At 39.6% G+C, this 20015-nt stretch overlaps 1 protein-coding gene across 1 annotated transcript; it reads right to left on the bottom strand.

Annotated features, from left to right (window-relative positions):
• Window positions 1-180: 180 nt before the first annotated feature.
• scamp3 (secretory carrier membrane protein 3) lies at window positions 181-18486 on the bottom strand. Its single transcript, XM_061982749.2, has 9 exons — window positions 18134-18486; window positions 17845-17925; window positions 9627-9749; window positions 7460-7580; window positions 7220-7348; window positions 4844-5003; window positions 4470-4571; window positions 2876-2993; window positions 181-931 (listed from the first exon to the last, which is right to left on the bottom strand). The coding sequence occupies exons 1-9, from the start codon at window positions 18185-18187 to the stop codon at window positions 782-784; spliced, it is 1038 nt and encodes a 345-aa protein (XP_061838733.1). The 5' UTR covers window positions 18188-18486; the 3' UTR covers window positions 181-781.
• Between the last annotated feature and the right edge of the window lie 1529 nt (window positions 18487-20015).

Below are 20015 nucleotides of genomic sequence, written 5' to 3'. Positions count from 1 at the left end.
AATGGGCGAATCTGTTCTCATTTCGTGTTTAGTTTGTGATGTATTGAGCAGCTGCTGGTGGCAGCAAATATGAGGGATGTCCTCACACTCTGTTCTCTCCATTTCAAGATGTGGTGAAGCAAAAGTCAACAAATAATGCCCATCCCAGCAGAATGATTCAATGACTGCAGCAGACTCAGCGATAATTGCATGACAGTATATTTGTATTAAAACAACGGCGAGTCATAACAACACAAGAAGCACCAAAAGAACAGACAGCGCATCTTGTACAGTGTGTGAGCTTTTTAACATAAATAGGCTTTCTCATTTGGAGTTGTTAGTTTAAGAGACAACAAAAAAAGCGCATTTGGTAGAGAACGAGCCATTAAAATAAGGTTAGTGACCTCGTAAACAAGTTTGTCTGAAGCTTGATGGGTTCAACCACTACATCATTAAAGATGGATGCTTTCCATGCTAGTTCTGCTCCACTTAAACATGATCTGACGGTCCTAAATTCAATACAGCTCTTAGTGTAATATCTTTCTTCTGAGTATACATGAACACTTACAGTATATGTTGAGTCCTGATTTGACACTTCCACACATAATATTTACAACTTACAAAACATCATGGCCTCATGCACTGGTTGTTTAGTTTCCTTTGGGGTAAATACAGAGACTCAGGTTTCCCACCCACTAAAATCTAATCCAACTTGAATATCCAAATGATCTTTTATTACTCAAAAGGCAACCTCACCTCCCGTCCTTCCTACATACCCACCCAGAACTATTGTGTCTCTTCATCAGCGAGGTGCGGTGAAGGCCCCCTGAGCGGCACTAGTAGCGGCGCTGGCAGCAGCTTGGCGGACAGCCTGATTAGACATGACTCCAGTGGCAAACTCAGCCTGGGCCTTCTGAAAACTGGCATCAGTCTTCCGGTACATGCCATGGACCTGGAAAGAAAAAACATTATGCCCTCGGTTAAATCTTTCTGGACAGCAAAATTATATTCTATCGCTGAAAGGACGTAAAGGGGAATTGCACTTTTTCTGAAGTTTTGCCTATCATACTCAATCCTTATGTGAGACAAGCACATGATGATAGTATATATCTGTATCATGAATCAATTTAAGTAGACCCCGACTTAAACAAGTTGAAAAACTTATTCGGGTGTTACCATTTAGTGGTCAATTCTACGGAATATGTACTTCACTGTGCAATCTACTAATAAAAGTTTCAATCAATCAATCAATGTTTCTTTTTTCTTATGCATTCTGACTCGTAAATAAACATTGGCAAAAGTCAGCTAACAATAGATAAATAATAGTATAAACAATAGATAAAAAATATAATATACATTTATAGAATTATAATATAATATAATAACAGTATATGTTATATACTGTATATATAATATGTAAATATTACATATATGTTATAATTTTATATTGCTACTATGGTACATTTTTAGTCTACTGTATACCTGCATTATCCTTTCCATCCTTACCCTTTCCATCCTTTGTAACTGAGCTACTGTGTGGAACAATTTCCCTTGTGGATCAATAAAGTTTGTCTAAGTCTAAGTCTAAGAGCTAATTGGAGTCGCTCTATTCTGCCTGTAAAGCGTTTTAAAAAACATTCAAATACCTCAATCATCATTTTAAATACCGTATTTTCCGGACTGTAGAGTATATATTGTCCCGTAGATCACATAAGTGTGTTCTTTTCTTATGTTGATCTTGTTTTGGAGTTTTATGAGAGCCAACAGGACATACACATCAACAATAGTGTTACTAGAACATAAGACTCCAAAGGTTCCTCTGTCCCTGTAATGATAACATGTAAATAAATCCCTAAATCACGAGTGTCTCAAAGGGCTGCACAAGCCACAACGACATCCTCGGCTCAGATCCCACATCAGGGCAAGAATAAAACTCAACCCCATGGGATGACAATGAGAAACCTTGGAGGGGACCGCAGATGTGGGGACCCCCCCACCCGGGTGCCCGGTGCAAGGGTCGTCGAGTGGATCTAGCATAATATTGTGAGAGTCCAGTCCATAGTGGATCTAACATAATAGTGTGAGAATCCAAATTGGTTTCATTAGGTGACTAATAATAGTGCTCTTTTAAAAAGCATATTAAAATCCAGGGTTCTACTGTTTAGAATGAAACCAATACTATAATAATAAATAAAAAAAACTTAAATGTATACAACAGTGCTTCTCAATTATTTTCTGTTAAGCACCACCAAAGAAAAAGAACATTTCGCGCTCCCCACATTCTCCTCCACGACTATAAATATTATCATTAGTCTATAAAATTGTTATAAGTACACCTCTGCATTCTTAACATTAAGAAAAGAAAGCAATATAGATCCACTTGCAACACATAATTTCTTTAACGTAGTTTTTTTAGTCAAAGAAAAGATTTTAAGTATATCAATATGCCTGAAAATTTGAAAAATTAAATCCTTAATTAAATTATAAACTTTTTTTGACCTACTCGAACCATTTGATACTGAAAAATAAGATGAAATAAACTCAATAAATTACAATTGATCAGCAAAATTAACTCAGCAGCACAAAACACTTGAACCCTTCAAACAAAAATGTATAAAACTATTTGTTCTGATTTTTTAAAATCAACATGAGGAAGTCAGGCTTAATGGATACAAGTTTTGTAGAGCACAGCTTTTTGAAGCATGATACTACATGATACTGATCAAGCATGTTTCCCGGGTCACACGCCTCCCCTGGCAACGCATCGCTCCCCACTTTTTGAGAAGGAGTAGTATACAAAAACGAAAACACAGAATATGCATAGATAATCAGCTTACGCTTTAGAAAACTTAGTGTTAGTATAAAACTTAGCGAGACAATAATTCTGAAAGGTCACCTTTTTCAGCATGAACACTCCAACGGCGGCCTGGGCAGTAAAAAGGATGGCATTCATCATCATGATCGCACCAACAGGGATGCTTTTTTTAAGCGCAGCCAAGCTGACGATCCAGCCGCTACAAAGGAACAAAGACAACCTTTAGGTAGGGAGCAAAAAATACAGCAGGATTTAAAAAAAAGTAAGAGAATTGTATGTGAAACCAAGCTCGTAACTGAATTATGTTTGCAATTTAAAGCATAACAAAAAGCCAAGAGACAGCTCGTGTGTTAAAATACTTTTAAATTGAGGTACCACTGTATGTACAGTCGAGATCAAAAGTTTACATACCGGTACACTTGTAAATAACATAATGTCTAACATCACATGGACAAAGATAAGACCTTCTAGAGGAAAGTTCTGTGGTCAGATTAAACAAAAATTCAGCTGTTTTGCCACAATACCCAGCAGTTTGGAGGAGAAAAGGTGAGGCCTTTAATCCCACGAACACCATCCTACCGTCAAGCATGGTGGTGGTAGTATTATGCTCTGGCCCTGTTTTGCTCCCAATGGAACTGGTGCTTTCAGAGAGTAAATGGGACAGTGAAAAAGGAGGATTACCTCCAAATTCTTCAGGACAACCTAAAATCATCAGCCTGGAAGTTGGGTCTTGGGCACAGTTGGGTGTTCCAACAGGACAATGACCCCAAACACATCAAAAGTGGTAAAGGAATGGCTAAATCAGGCGAGAATTTGCGTTTTAGAATGGCCTTCCCAAAGTCCTGACTTAAACGTTTGGACAATGCTGAGGGAAACAAGTCCATGTCAGAAAACCAACACATTTAGCTGAACTGCACCAATTTTGTCAAGAGGAGTGGTCAAAAACTTAACCAGAAGCTTGTGGATGGCTACCAAAAGCACCTTATTGCAATGAAACTTGCCAAAGGACATGTAACCAAATATTAACATTGCTGTATGTATACTTTTGACCCAGCAGATTTGGTCACGTTTTCAGTAGACCCATAATAAATTCATAAAAGAACCAAACTTCGTGAAGGTTTTTTGTGACCAACAAGTATGTGCTCCAATCACTCTATCACAAAAAAATAAGAGTTGTAGAAATTATTGGAAACTCAAGACAGCCATGATATTATGTTCTTTACAAGTGTATGCAAACTTTTGATCACGACTGTATGTATGCCATTTTGGAGAGCAGGGCGTGTCTTTATAAAGATGGAGGGGAGAGCCAGGGCTTGAAAGACACAAACCACCACCACAAGTCGGAGGTTTTGTCGCTTTTTCGCAAGGTGAAGTTGAGTGTGGCTGAAATACTATTTAAAGTTAAAGTTAAAGTACCAATGATTGTCACACACACACTAGGTGTGGTGAAATTTGTCCTCTGCATTTGACCCATCCCCTTGTTCCACCGCCTGGGAGGTGAGAGGAGCAGTGGGCAGCAGCGGTGCCGCGCCCGGGAATCACCTTTGTACCAGTTTAACTACCGCCGCACCGCGCGAACACAATGACGGAGGAGCTGCACACCACAATCGCTACATGTACTATTTGAACCACTTTCACTGCTCAAACTTCTGTGTTTGCATTCCGCATCACATACCTGAACCCCCATCCAGGGATGCCGATGGTCATGATGATGTAAACGATCACTTGGGCAAAGAAAATAAAGAAGAAGATGAAGAAGTTGAAGGAACTGTCACTCCTAGAAATAAGAAGGAAAACAATTACAGTGTTAAATTGAATAAAAATAGTTAAGTTTTACTATTGGAATAATGCAAAAAAAAAAAAAACACATTCTCACATGTCATCAGTACAGTTTTACAACTTATACCAAAGCATGTCCAATACATTTCATCTAGCCCTCTAAGAAGAGTTTTAAATGTAGATTAGAATCATCACAATTTCACTTCCAAAACATTTAAAAGAGCATGGGAACTAAATTATTTTAGGACTGTGGGTGGCGATGGTGTGCACCTGAAGGCTTTGTATGCAGGCCGATACCAGCAGAGGAAGGAGCAGGGTGTGAAGAGGAGGGCCCAGAGAATGGCGAGACCAAAACCAACACCTACAGAAGTGTCGATGCAAAACATGGCCAGCGAAGAGATCAGGTTGAAGACCATAGTGCAAGTGCTGACTGGACAAGGTAAAGAAGAGACAGAAAAAAATCAACACTAATTGACATTACACCACCTCTGAGCCCATAGCAAGATGAGCCCACACTGTATGCACCAATCCGTTTTATAGTGTAAACAAAAAAAAAGGAAGTAAGAAAAAGCAGGCTTCACTATGCATCTTAAAATAAAGACCGAAGTTCTGCCATTTTGTAGACATTGGGAGCTATACGTTTAATCATTTTGTTTTGTTGTTATTAAATAGGATCATACCATAATAGGATAAATAGGATGATAGCCTGTTAATAGGTGATTGTATTTGTAGCACTGTAGCTTAAGTAGCTTTGAAAGTGCTGCCAACATTTGTGTCCTCAATATTGTTGCAGCTGATCTATCGCACTTGTTCAACGAGTGCAGAGTTAAACTGTGTAAAAATTGGACAAAGCACATTTAAAGCACCTCACACTCACACACAACACGGCATGTTCCCCGGTGGATTTACTAACAGCAATTTTAGTACACTTTGAATATACCACCATGGGACCTGAGGAATTTGAATGCATATCTTGAGCACACCAGCACGGATGAGAACTAATGAAGAATTAAGCCAGTACTGTAGTGTTTGCGGTTTAGAAAAAATTGACTTTAGATACAAATATGGAATAAAAGTATTTCTCGTATTATTTTACATCGGAGTCAGAAAAGCACACAACTACTGCATTTTTGGAGGGCGTCTCCCACAACGATGACTCGACTCACTAAGGAGGAACAATGGAAGAGGTTTAAAGCAAACAAAGAATACACAACAAGAGAGTATACTGTATATCAATAATGTTGTGGGAAGTTTAAATATTGCAATAGCTGGCGTACCAATATATCGCCATACTCGTACTACCGCCAACAGTTTTTTCTCTTCCAGTCTGCATGGCAAATCTACCCATCACCGAATTTTTTTTGTATTTTATTTCGCCTATATATCACAATCATTATGAGTGACATGACAATTCTAAATATATATTAAATAAATGCTAATCAAAAGTCCGCTTACAATGGAGCCTATGGCAGCCGCGCAATTCTGCATACAAAGCCCTTAAAAAACATCCAAACACCTCCATTAAGGTTTTATATACATTATGTAAGTATATGTGTAATGTAGTAACAGGTACATTTATAATGCCATTTAATATTTACGTATTTTGAGCATACACGGCGCATTAATTAAAAAAACTCATCACGTTTGCTTTTTTTTGCTTTTTCTTCTTAATCACTGATTATTGCTCACTGCAGACTTTATTAGAGCCAACAAACATGATAAAACATCACTTACTGTGCGAGGTCTGCTGTTAGTAGGATGCCAACTGCTGGGATGTTCATATATTCCCATTTAGGTGAAGAATGTTTCATAATCCCCACAAAGAAACGGGGTGGGGGGCGGGGGACCAAGTGTCTTTTCGTGTCGTTCTGGCCATTTTTGGGTCCTAAATGGCTGTCAAAGTGTACTAACTTTTCGAAATACCTACTCAGACTTCTTCTGTCCAGGTGAGATGCATACTACCTACTCAGTGGCCTCGTGGTTAGAGTGTCCGCCCTGAGATCGGTAGGTTGTGAGTTCAAACCCCCGGCCGAGTCATACCAAAGACTATAAAAATGGGACCCATTACCTCCCTGCTTGGCACTCAGCATCAAGGGTTGGAATTGGGGGTTAAATCACCAAAAATGATTCCCGGGCGCGGCAACCGCTGCTGCCCACTGCTCCCCTCACCTCCCAGGGGGTGACCAAGGGGATGGGTCAAATGCAGAGGACAAATTTCACCACACCTAGTATGTGTGACAATCATTGGTACTTTAACTTTAACTTAATTTATGATCTAGAATAAATTTACAGGGAGCAAGGAAGCGAGGAAGCAGCAGATCACTAGATGATGTAAGTCCAGTAGTAATCACAGCACCGCTATAAATAGTTTGTCGGCGTTAGCGCTTTTATTCACAATATCACGAATATATGGTTAATATTCAAGTCACGAAATATAAATGGAGTATTGACAGTTTTTGAATAGTTATCTATTGCATTTTATGGGCGAAATAGTGGAGCTCCCATTTGTTTTTATTTCCGTTTACTTAATATTTAGAATGCATTAAAAAAAAAATCCATCCTTCGTCATGTCTTTCATAATGATTCTGAACAATAGGCAACATTTTTAAAAAGTGCAGTTCCCCTTTAACAACTTCACAAACTTACACATCCAGAAGTAGTACATGAGGGTAACGATACGCTGAAAGCGCTGGCTGATCTCCACGTTGATGTCCTGGTAAAAGCAGGGGCCAACCGGGCAGAATGAAGGCAGCGGAGGCCAATTATTCTGACGGGCTGATGTAGAAGCACAAACATTTAATTAACAATTATTTTCAAATGAATGTGTATTTAGGTTGTTTTTAACTTGTCGCATTTTCTTCATCCCCTCCAGCCTCCCACACTCACATGCTCCAGGCCCCAGGCTGTGTGACTGAAGCTCGCGCTCTCTTCTCTCCAGCTCCCGAGCTTTCCTTTCGAGCTCCTCCTGCTTTTTCATCAGCTCTGTCGTGGTTGCATTGACTGCAGGCTGACAAATACAACACATCAAAAATCCCCCATAAACAAAATAGATGATTCCAACGTATGCCGACTCAAATGTCATGTAAATTATTCTGAGTTTTGCCTTAGTAGTCCTGCTGTTGATGTGCAGGAAAATTTGGGTGTGGTTTATGAGCTCAGGATGAAGACACAAATTGGATAGATACTTTATTAATACCTTTAGAAATTCAGCTATCTTTCATAGCTCACACAGTACAATATACAGAGTAAAATACTGTATTTGGTGGACTATAAGCCGCACCAGTATATAAACCGCACCCACAACATTTTAGAATAAAACATTTTTTTCACATATTCCGCATAAGCCGCAGATACATACGGTACGTTGTGAAATTAGATATATACATAAAAAGATTTTGTAAAGATGCATAAATAACCGATTTTTAATCGAATTGTAGCTCCTGAATCGTAATCGAATTGTGAGGTACCCAAAGATTCCCACCTCTGTTAATGAATGAATAACATTTTCTCGGTTTTTATTAAGGTTCAAGATGTTTATCAGGATTCTTCTTCCTTGTACTTTGTAAACACTTTGAGTTTGAAGAATTTATTAAAGTGGATAATTTTAGTACATTGTTTGATTTCTTTTTTTAATCCATTCCATAATTTAGCCGTTAGCGAAGAATAATCCATAGATGAGTCGTTTTTCAAAGCTTGGTAAAAACGTAGTGGCGTATAGTCCGGAAAATACAGTAACAAGAATGCAAACAATAAATGATTATAAAAAGCACACAGCTCGTTACATCAAAAGTGCTTCTTGGCGACTAGAGGGATAAATAAATGGTCATCTATAGCATAAACATCGTGGAAATGTATGTGACAACAGCCAGTCAGAGTCGACCTTTTAAAATAAAATCTATGCACAATTTTGAACAAAGCACTAACATAACATGTTATGTAGACTACAAAGAGAAAGATGAGAACCGATTTGAAGGTACGGGCTGTTTTTTGGGAGCCTTTTTTTATGCACATGCATCATGCAATCCAACTGAACTATTAAATGAGTATGAGTCGAAATGAAACCTCGCAGCATTTGGACTCACTTTTCTGGTTCAACAATTCTTTATTGTCAATGTCATTGTTCTGATATGGATATGTAAAGTAGTCCAACCACATACCAGGTAGTGTACAATTGTGTTGTGACATTTTTATTATGTCCTAATTGTTATTTTAGTCTTATTTATACTTTGTATAAACATATATGCAGTACAGGCCAAAAATTTGGACACACCTTCTCATTCAATGTGTTTTCTTTCTTTTCATGACTATTTACATTGTAGATTGTCATTGCAGGCATCAAAACTATGAATGAACACACTTAACAAAAAAAGGTGAAATAACTGAAAACATGTTTTATATTCTAGATTCTTCAAAAAAGCCACCTTTTGCTCTGATTACTGTTTTGCATACTCTTGGCATTCTCTTGATGAGATTCAAGAGGTAGTCACTTAAAATGGTTTTCACTTCACAGGTGTCATAGTGTTGATGCCTTCAGTGACAATCTACAATTGTCAATTAATAGTCATGAAAATAAAGAAAATGCATTGAAATGAGAAAGTGTGTCCAAACTTTTGGCCTAAACTGTACATTTCATTGGTAAGTATTATTTATGTATTTTTTCTGTATTGTCAAAATGCTCTTGTGCTACAAAGATTTTTAGGAGAGGGGAAATTCCCAATAGTGATGTCACTGTCAAAACCCCCATCTCCCGAATTCGGAGGTCTCAAGGTTGTCAAGTATGAGGCTCACATGTGATGTGCTTTTTGAATATGTTGCTGTTTTATATTGTACTCTTTTCTGTGCGAGTAGATGTAGTTTTATAATATTGTTATTGTTTTGGAGGTTTTGTTATTTATTTCTCCCATGTGTGTTGTCAGGACTACAGATGAAAATTAGCTATTCGCTAAATCTGGTGCACCAATCTATTCCCTGTCAATAATGTATTGTGCACACTGTCAACAAACTAAATAAAATAAAATAAAAATAGATGTTGATGCACGAGACCAAAGAATACCTGGGAGTTGTGAGTGTTATAGGAGCCATAGTTGTTCGGCTGAGTAGGCGTGGTACGGCTGGGTGGGGTCTGTGCAGGCATTGATGGAACAGAGGGAGAGGTGGCTTCATAAGGAGGTGGAGGCTAATACACAAAAAGGGAAAAGCAAAAAGTCATATTAAGTCGAGTTTGCCCACATATCGTTTTGTGGAATCGAGTGCCCAAACAAAGAAAACCTAAGTGTTGACAACTCGGTCTCTGTACAACTGCAAAATAACCCAACCTGGGGCCAAAAAAAGTTGTGGATACCAGCACTTTGTGAAAGAAGGTGAGAAACAGGGATTCACAATAATGGAAATTTGAACCAATAATTTACAGTCATTTACAACCGATAAACGATATTTATGTATATATATTTACATCGCTTTTGCCCAAAATGTATACACTAACAAAAACATACAAATCTATTGTAGGGATACAGATAACAGCAACTGATATTTCTTGACTGAACTATAATTTGAGAATAAATACACTTACTACTATAATTCAAACCCATGCAAACAATTACAACCATTGTGTAGAGCATGGCACACTGTAGGGCTGGACAATTAATTGACATCAAGGTTTTAATTAATTATTAGGGACTGAGTCCCTTTGGGACAGAGGACCCTATTGAATTTGTATCGTTTTATTATTATACCGCCGCCTCTTTGAGCTGTAATTTGACCCCCTTAACATGCTTCCAAACTCACCAAATTGGACACACACATCAGAACTGGCGAACATTGCGATCTAATCAAAAAACCAAACCCCAAAACTCCAAATTGCGCTCTAGCGCCCCCTAGGAAGAAAACACAGACAAAACTGCCTCTAACTCCCAGTAGGAATGTCATAGAGACATGAAACAAAAACCTCTATGTAGGTCTCACTTAGACCTATATTTCATACACTGACAACCCCCACCAAAAATCAACATTAAGTTTGCAATTCCCCCTTCAAAACAAAAGTTGTGTAAAAACAGTCACCTTTTTTCAAACATTATCTCCTCTGAACGCGTTTTGTCGTGTCTGCTTCAAATTAGCACAGGAGAGAGATTGAACCCTTCTGATTAAAAGTTGATGAAAGAGTTTTAATTACTGCTCCGGTTCGGATTTTATGAGCCCTCAAAGTCGGTCCCGTCCATCGCTGCTTGCAGCTTTAATTTTTGCTTGTTTTTCTTCCTCCGACGTCACCGGCATTAAAGTGACAGCCTTGTTTGGCAATCAAAATTGTTAAGCCTCGTGAAAGTGGTCTCACTCTGTGCATCGCTCTCTGAGAGCATTTATTTAACAGTAGACATAACTGAACACAGCGAGCCCTCTATACAGTCATTCACAATCTTTGGTTCGGTGGGCTGAGAGTGGTGTGCCAACTTTACCTACACAGGAAACACAGATAGCCTCCCGACTCGCCAGTAAGAAGTGCCACAATGTAACAAAAATTGGGGGGAAAAAAATAAAATGATTACCGGTAAGCCAAATGTCCCCTGGTGGTAATATATCAGCTTCAAATTGCATGGGATAGCGAGAAAGTCGTGATCACATGATGGCAATAAACAAAAGGACAACGTCCAACATTATAATCGCTGTATATTTTTTTCAGCTATTTATCCAATGTCAGAGCATGATGTAGACCAGACCTGGGCAAATTTTCAATCTGGCCCGCCGGACATTCCCAAATAATTTTTTTAGATCTTTAAGATGGAAACTGTAGCCGCCATTAGGATGGCAGTGATGGTTTCAAATTACCGTAAGTCTTGAACTATACAAAGTATTTCAATGGTTGGAATCTGCGCTTTTGTATGATATACGTACTAGTTACTTTGGTAATCTAAGTCACAGCAGCTCAGACGAAGCACCAAGCAGTGTGGGTGGGGAGCGTTTCCACAGAGTGTGAGCCTGAAATGCAGGTGTCAGGGACAGACGCGACCGAGATTTTTACAACAAAGTTCTAAAGCTTAGTGATATATCAGATAGTAGGTTTTTTTTTTTACCCTTCGCGTTCATATTTCGCTGTGTTTGTTGCATTTTTGTTGCGTTTCGCTTGATTGTAAAATATGTCAATCGAGAGGGGGTGAGACGTTCATATGTTGTCAATATTCAGTGTTTTATCGTTCATAGTTAATATTGTAAATCCCACATTATGTTTTTTCCATGTACATTCTGGGTGTCTCATTCAGTAAAAAAAATGTAAAATTCCATTCCGTTTTTTAAGGCGGTCTGTCATACGTTTTTAGCATTCAATCAGACATTATTGTGAGGTTTTGTATTAGTGTTCCTAAAAATAGATATACTGGTCACCAGACATATTTTTTCTCTCTAAATTTGGTGCCCGAGGCAAAATAATTGCCCAGGCCTGATGAAGACAAAAGCTATGAGTCTGTCTGCATAAACAAAAATATTTTTTCAAAGTTAATTACTGGATACGGCGTGGCTCTGTTGATAGAGCGGCTGTGCCAGCAACTTGAGGAGTCCAGGTTCAATCCCCGCTCCCCTCATCCTCGTCACTGCCATTGTGTCTTGGGGCAAGACACTTTGCCCACCTGCTCATAGTGCCCCCCACAATGGTTTACATGTAGCTAAAAGATGTAGATCAGGGGTGCTCACACTTTTTCTGCAGGCGAGCTACTTTTCAATTGACCAAGTCGAGGGGATCGACCTCATTCATATATATAATTTATATTTATTTATTAATGAAAGACACGTTTTTGTTGACAAGTTAAATGTATTTAATGATAATACAAGAATGTTTAACACATATAGATTCCTTTCTTTCATAAAGACAAGAATAGAAGTTGGTGTATTACCTGATTCGGACGACTTGCATTGATTGGAATCAGACAGCAGTGCTAATAACATCCTCATTTTCAAATTGAGGAGAAAAAAAAAGTCCTCCTTTCTGTCCAATACCACATGAAAGTGGTTGGTTTTTGGTGTCTTATTTGTCCAGCTTCCATACTCGTTTTATACACTTTACAATAAATACATTGGCGGCAAACTCTGTAGCTTGCTAGCTTGTGCACGCTAGCTTTCTGAGACTCTTATTTTGTTAGCGCAGGCAGGATGAAGCAGGGCTTTAATTGTGAAGACAGGGACTGTGCAGTTGGTCTTTAGAGTTTTGACGGCAGGTAGGGCGCGAGAGTCTGTTGAAATAAAAAGTGTTTCTCGCCCTTCTCGCTGTCATTTTTTCTTAATAATGCACTCGCAGCAGCCAGCGTCATCTCACAAGACCCTCGGGTGCCGTGAATGTCAATCAAGTGACGTCTTTGTGGAAGCCGTCTGCTCCCCACGCTGTAAGTCTTTGCTGTCGTCCAGCATTCTGTTTTTGTTTCATTTTGCATAACCATCCCTAAGCTTCAATGGCTTTTCTTAGCGGCACTCGCCTTTTGTTTCTTTTTGGTGTAAGCGTTAGATACCTTTTTACCTGCATGCTGCCTCCTGCATATTGTGATCACGACAAACATCTACAAAGCAATTAGCTACCTGCTGCCACCTACTGATATGGAAGAGTATTACACGGTTACGCTGCCGAGCTCTAGACAGCGCAGACACTCAACAACGGCACATTTGCGGATTATAATTACTGGTTTGCAAAAAATATTTTTAACCCAATTAGGGGAAATGACATCATCTCCCACGGCACACTAGTGGTTGAAAAACACTGGCGTACATGATCCACCCCTTCGCTAAGGAGGAGGCTGCCCAAATAAATGACATGATCAATGGACATGAAAATACATATCCAGCCATGATGGGTGATTTTAACGGTAATTCCCCTACAAGAAATATCAGGAATAACTTCACCGGCAGTATCCAGGTTGTATTTCACAGTCACACTCATACTTGCCAACTTTGAGACCTCCGAATTCGGGAGATTTCCAATCATTTTGGAACTTGCAAGCGTACTTCTTCTTCTTACTCGTCGTCGCCATGTCTCTTCTTCGTTCTTCTGCTTCGTCTCTGTTATGTTTTTGGACATTTCTACTTGCCGTAGTTTTGAAGCAATGCATCAATCAATCAATTTTTTTATTGTCATAGTCATAATAACACTTAAGTCATACATGAACAACGAGATTTTGTTTGAGCTTTGTCCAGCGGCATAGAAACTGCATTGATGTGCAGGTTTTAGCATTTTCGCATTGTCAGGAAGATCGCGATAAGAGGGACGTGGGGGTGGGAACAGTCAGATGTCTGATGGGTGTTACGTTGATGTTGCAGCAATGCAATGTCCAGAGCACAATTATTGAGGTGGTGAAGAGTGAGGTAATAAGATGGTCCGGGGCATGATGGGAATCCGGATGTTGTGTGTCAGTGTATTAACGTGCCGGCTGGAATAGACACACGTTGAGAAATAGCTCCGTGCCTATGGCGTCACATTAGTGCCAAAAATCCGAGCGCATAAAAACTGTTATCGCGCACTGATTCTCCACTTCGTGCGCGCGCGCGACACCCTTTTGCGCGCGCGCGTGGTGCCTTTTTGCGCGCGCGCGGTGTACTCCTGGCATCTCTCCTCGCGCTGTCATGTTTCTTTTTGGCACTTTGGGGGCGTGTATGCTTAGACGGCCCCTTCTTTCTGATTGGTCAGGTGAAAAATGCTGAAAAATGCTCAGAGCCAATCAGAAGTATAGCAGGGCGGGTCATCGTCAATATGTATCAAGATTTACGGAGGAAGAAGTGGATAAAAAAATGTTGCGCGCTGATGAAGGTTATTTCATACCACATAAACACAATACAGGGTAATACAAAATGTGACCCAAATAAATAATAAGACAACAAACACCATAATCACATCTTTCAGCCAGAACTCGTCCACCAGCAATAACATCCAACCATAACATTATTTTATATTTTCACTTCTTCTTGAACATTTGTTTTCTAATTTATGGAATTTCTTTTGATTCAGCCATAAAATTAATGAAATAATCTTTGAATTTTGTTTTTAAAATGTTAAAAATAGCTTTTAATAATGTATTCTGAAACAGTTTAAAATAATCAGAGAACTGACTAACACTGACCCTACACAACTATGTTGCACAATTAAGTCTTTTTTTTTTTTAAAGCGAAAGAGGTAATTTCAACAGGTACAGCATCCTATGTCATATCTACATGTAATAAGATTTGTAACAAGGCAAACCGTTTGTAAATTGGTGCAAAATCGAGCAAGTTATGGTAATTTAATTAGTACATGTACTATTGACATCAATGTAATGATTGAGGCTAGCTGTCCGAGGTAAGATGGCTACAACGTTGCTACACTGGAGAATGATTGGTCATATGAAAAAATGCTCAGAGCCAATCAGAAAGGAGAGGCCGTCTAAGCATACCCGCCCCCAAAGTGCCAAAAAGAAACATGACAGCGCGAGGAGAGATGCCAGGAGTACACAGAGAGCGCGCAGAAAGGCGTCGCGCGCGCGCAGAAAAGCACCACACGCGCGCAAAAGGGTGTCTCGCGCGCGCACGAAGTGGAGAATCAGCGCGCGATAACAGTTTTTATGCGCTCGGATTTTTGGCACTAATGTGATGCCATACGTGCCCGCCTACTTTATGGGTTATAGATAAACCTATGGATAACGGAGACATATATAATAGTCTCCTTTTCAGGTGAGAGAGGACTCTAAAGGCAGTGCCTTAGCCCCCAATATTGTTGTACGGGTGGAAATCGGGAGAACCCGTGACTGCGTGGGTTCCCTCCGGGTACTCCGGCTTCCTCCCACTTCCAAAAACATGCACCTGGGGATAAGTTGATTGGCAACACTAAATTGGCCCTAGTGTGTGGATGTGAGTGTGAATGTTGTCTGTCTATATGTGTTGGCCCTTGTCCAGGGTGTACACCGCCTTCCGCCCGATTGTAGCTGAGATAGGCTCCAGCGCCCCCCGCAACCGCAAAGGGAATAAGCCGTAGAAAATGGATGGATGGATGGATGGATGGTTGCCCCCCGGGAGATTTTCGGCAGGGGCACTATTCGGGAGGGTTGGCAGGTATGGTCACACTCAGAGCCGGCCCAAGGCATAAGCGTACTAAGCGCTTGCTTAGGGCCCCGCGGCCACCAGGGGGCCCCCAAAAGCAATTAACAAAAATTTCTTATTTTTTATTTTTTGCATGTACGAGTCTGACTGATGATTTCTAAATGATCAAAGATATATTATTGTACAAAAACACAATTTTAGGTCAACAGAGTGCTGCTGCTGATCTAGGCCTAGTGATTCTTCCTGCCTCTCTTTAAATGTAAAACTGCCTCTGCTGCACCTGTGACGTTTGCCGCCCGCCGTGCAATGCCAGTGCGCACTGGGCATCAAAAGCGCAGATAGAGGCAAAACAATGTCACAAAAAAGGACATATCCTTCAGGTGCAGAAAAAAGGAAGAAGAAGAAAGTGGAAGAGGAGAAAAAATGCCATGATAAAGGTATGTTTGCATGACTTGGTAATAAAAAGTTTATCAAAGAGATTTGTAGCTGTAATTAGCTTTAGCTAGGTGACGTTAGCTAGCTAGCAATATGTTTTTAGCATCAGGTGCTAGCAATATGTTTTTAGCATCAGATTACTAGTGAGATATGTTGTTTGCACAAATTGTTTGCAGCAGAGCACGGTAATTTATTTGAGTAAAATAAACATTATTTTTTACATCAACTCATAAGTTATGTGAAACTTCCCCAGGAGCATTGTTAAAATACTTTGGAGGCACAGAATCAGCCCAGAGCCAGTCCACATCCTCAGGCTCAACTGTGAGTGATGAATCAGGTGAGGAAAAGACTGTCACGGTATACATTTAATTTCTTAGTATAAACATTACACTTGAAGGGAAATTAATATAGTCAAAGTATCTCATTAATATGTGTGCCTATATGTATGTATGTATGTATGTATGTATTTCATCTTAGGTCCATCTCCATCCTCTACAGTGCTCTCTCACACACCTCCACCCTCTGTGCCCACTGTCCCCTCCATGTCTGAAACCACAGCTGATTTATCTAGTAAGTTAACTGCAAAACACCCTTTGTAATTGCTCATTGTACTGCAGAACATTCTGAGATTAATAATTATGTCCAACAGTGCAATTTAATGACCTTATAGGTCCTTCTTTTTTAGTCATTGTCTTTCTTTGGTCACTTCCTCAGCAACTTCCACCACAACGTCCCCTTCACACCATGGACCATCATCAGCTCAGCCAGTTGACCCAGCTGAGTGGCCTTCTTTCCTCTCAGATTCAGACAGGACTGAGCAGGTGATCAGAGGACCACTGTCTATTAAGGAGAACTTTTCATTCCCCAAACGGCATGATGGCCGAAGTTTTCATTATCATTATACCGAAAGACAGCTAGTCAATGGAGAAAAAGTCAAGCGTAGCTGGCTGACTTATTCAAGAAGTAAAGATGCAGTCTATTGCTTTTGCTGCAAATTATTTTCCAAAAAGTCCTAAAAACTGGCAGCCGAGGGACAGCTGGATTGGGTCAACATAGGTGCACTGCTGAAACAGCATGAAAACAGTGAAGATCATTGTAGCAACATGGTGAAATGGAAGGAATTTCCCTTGCGTCTTTCAAAGGGGAAAACTATTGAGAATTTAACTTCAGTAGACTGCGCTCTCTTTGTACAAAGTAAACATTAAAAATGAACAATTAACTAAAAATATAAACTAGTAATTAAAGACTAATATGTACAAGACTGATGAGACAAGATGACACTTTTACTGTAAATACAAAGCTTTATCACTTGGACTGTTCAACCCCAGGCCACTCTTGTAGCTGAATGTTTTCTACATTTTAAGATTAGGAACCATATGTGGCACTCTGGACATCATTCGTTCATTCATTGGTATTATTTATGTTATAAACTGGGCCACCCCCATATCTTTATAAATGACATGTCATTTGTAAAGACATGCCAGGCTGACAATAGGATAATGTAAACAACACTGCCAGAGCCGCAATGAGTTTATAGTAGGTGTGTGAATGATCAATCAATATTATTGGCAGAAATAGAGGGCCCCAAAATCTAATTTTGCTTAGGGCCCCATGGAGGCTTGGGCCGGCACTGGTCACACTGGTTGATTGTATCTGCTAAAAAGTTGCTGAATCGATTTCAACGCACTGAATCGTCTCGGATCGTTGCGCTCTAAAAAAAATGATATCGTCCCTGGATCATATCGGCAACCACAAAATCTGAATCGAATCGTTCCACCCCTTCCCACTCTGTGGCTCACCTCGGCTGTGCCCTCGAAGGGATTGTACAGATCCAGTGTGGCATATTCGGTGTTGCTGCTGTGTTGGGTCACTGCTGGGTCCTGGGGACATAAAAACTTGATACAATTAGCACAACATTAGCACGAGGCGGCATTCGCCTGCATAAAAATAGGCGCTACAAGTGGGCGACACAAGGAAGATATGTCACATGAGCGGCAACACGTCAGCCAACACTGTCCCAGTATTTCCTATTAATGACAACTATTGGCTAATTCGGGCTTTTTTCTCGCTATATATATCGTCACTCACCTGGAAAGGGTTCTGGTCTTCCATGGGCTCGGGAAAGCTGGTGTATTTTGACATGATGACGTCAAGTGTCACCAGCTCTGGCTGCTGATGGGAATTTCACAGAACGGAGGGGGAAAAAGATCGTGAAAAAGGACACAAGAAGGCCGAACAGCTAGCAGGCCATTCACGCGGGCATTCTTCTCGAAGCGGAACGACGGTTGAACGCGGCTTCGCCCCCAACGAACCCACACTAGCAAAAGGCTTTAAATATATTTCCTCACAGCAGACAGCCGAGTGTATCCGTTGTGCCTTTTTCCCCCCCACTGGAGAACTGATGATACAGGAAGTAATGAGCCAATGGCATGATCACGTGACCTTCGCAGTGAAAAACCACGGGACAACTCAAGGGGGCGTGGTCACGTTTCCCAGCGGGTGTTTTTTTTCTCTTTCTCAATGTGGTTAAAATATTATTTTCAATTAAACATTCTTAGTATCGATTTGTTTGATCATGTGTACAATCACTCACTATAATTGTTGTATTATTATTGTATTCTATTATTATTATCATTAGAGGGTGGATGGATGGATAACAATAATAATAATTAGCAAACAAATCGATACTAAAAATGTTTAATTGAAAATAATATTTTCACCACATTGAGAAAGAGAGAAAAAAACCATATTAATATTATTATTATTATTAATGATAATAATACTATTACAATTGTTCGGTAAATGCAACCGTTTAGGATTAAAAAGAGACCTTTTGAACACAATGAGGATGCTCTTCCACTAGATGTCAGTCTTGAGCCTTCATATTGTAATAATCCAGGACTGTAGGCTCAGACGACTTCTTTGTTTGTCTTTTTTTTTCTTTCTTTTTTTTTAAATAAATCTTATAAACCTTTATTTATAAATTGCAACATTTACAAACAATTGAGAAATAATAATAATAATCAAATTAAGTACAAAAACAGTACAACAACAGTACAAAACAGTGCCAGGGCGTTGTAAACTCAATAAAGTAACTAAAATAGAATGCAAAATATACATATATATGTAACAAAGTGCAAAGCCATAGGCTCACACAAGTTCAGTAAATAATTTAAATTTGGAACACAGCATCATCGTTTTCACAGCTTTTTGGTTGTTAGAGGTAGAGAGTGTTAACGTAGATTTGTAATTCTTTTTGAAAGGCTCAAAAACAGGTCGGGTATTGAGAAACTTATATTTATGAATATAAAACTTAGCCAATAGTATATTGAGGTTGCAAAGGTAAAATTCCTTTTCAAATTTATTTTCATTTGTCTTGTCTTTATTGTTCAAGACTCTAATGTGTCCATCCATCCATCCATTTTCTACCGCTTGTCCCGTTCGGGGTCGCGGGGGCGGGGGTGCTAGAGCCGATCTCAGCTGCATTCGGGCGGCAGGCGGGGTACACCCTGGACAAGTCACCACAGGGCCAACACAGATAGACAGACAACATTCACACTCACATTCACACGTTCTATTTAATTCATAAATATTGCATGTGTATTACAAAACACAAAACCAGTGAAGTTGGCAGTTGTGTAATTCGTAAATAAAAACAGAATACAATGATTTGCAAATCCTTTTCAACTTATATTCAATTGGATGGACTGCAAAGAAAATATATTTAATGTTCAAACTGAGAAACTTAATTTTTTTCCGCAAATAATCATTAACTTAGAATATAATGGCAGCAACACTTTGCATAAAAGTTGTCACCGAGGCATTGTTACCACTGTGTTACATGGCCTTTCTTTTTAACAACACTCAGTAAACGTTTGGGAACTGAGGAGACCAATTTTTGAAGCTTTTCAGGTGGAATTCTTTCCCATTCTTGCTTGATGTACAGCTTAAGTTGTTCAACAGTCCGGGG

Source organism: Nerophis lumbriciformis, linkage group LG21 (assembly GCF_033978685.3).
Source record: "Nerophis lumbriciformis linkage group LG21, RoL_Nlum_v2.1, whole genome shotgun sequence".
Classification (NCBI taxonomy): domain Eukaryota; kingdom Metazoa; phylum Chordata; class Actinopteri; order Syngnathiformes; family Syngnathidae; genus Nerophis; species Nerophis lumbriciformis.
Note: the sequence above shows the minus strand (reverse complement) of the source record. Positions and strands in the feature narration are given on the sequence as shown.

Coding starts and splice junctions, on each gene's coding strand:
- scamp3 (XM_061982749.2), bottom strand. CDS start 18,187: ATGTCAAAATACACCAGCTTTCCCGAGCCCATGGAAGACCAGAACCCT. Junction 5,004..7,219: donor CATGTACTACTTCTGGATGT/GTAAGTTTGTGA, acceptor TACCTTGTCCAG/TCAGCACTTGCACTATGGTC. Junction 932..2,875: donor GAGTGTTCATGCTGAAAAAG/GTGACCTTTCAG, acceptor TTTTCTTTCCAG/GTCCATGGCATGTACCGGAA.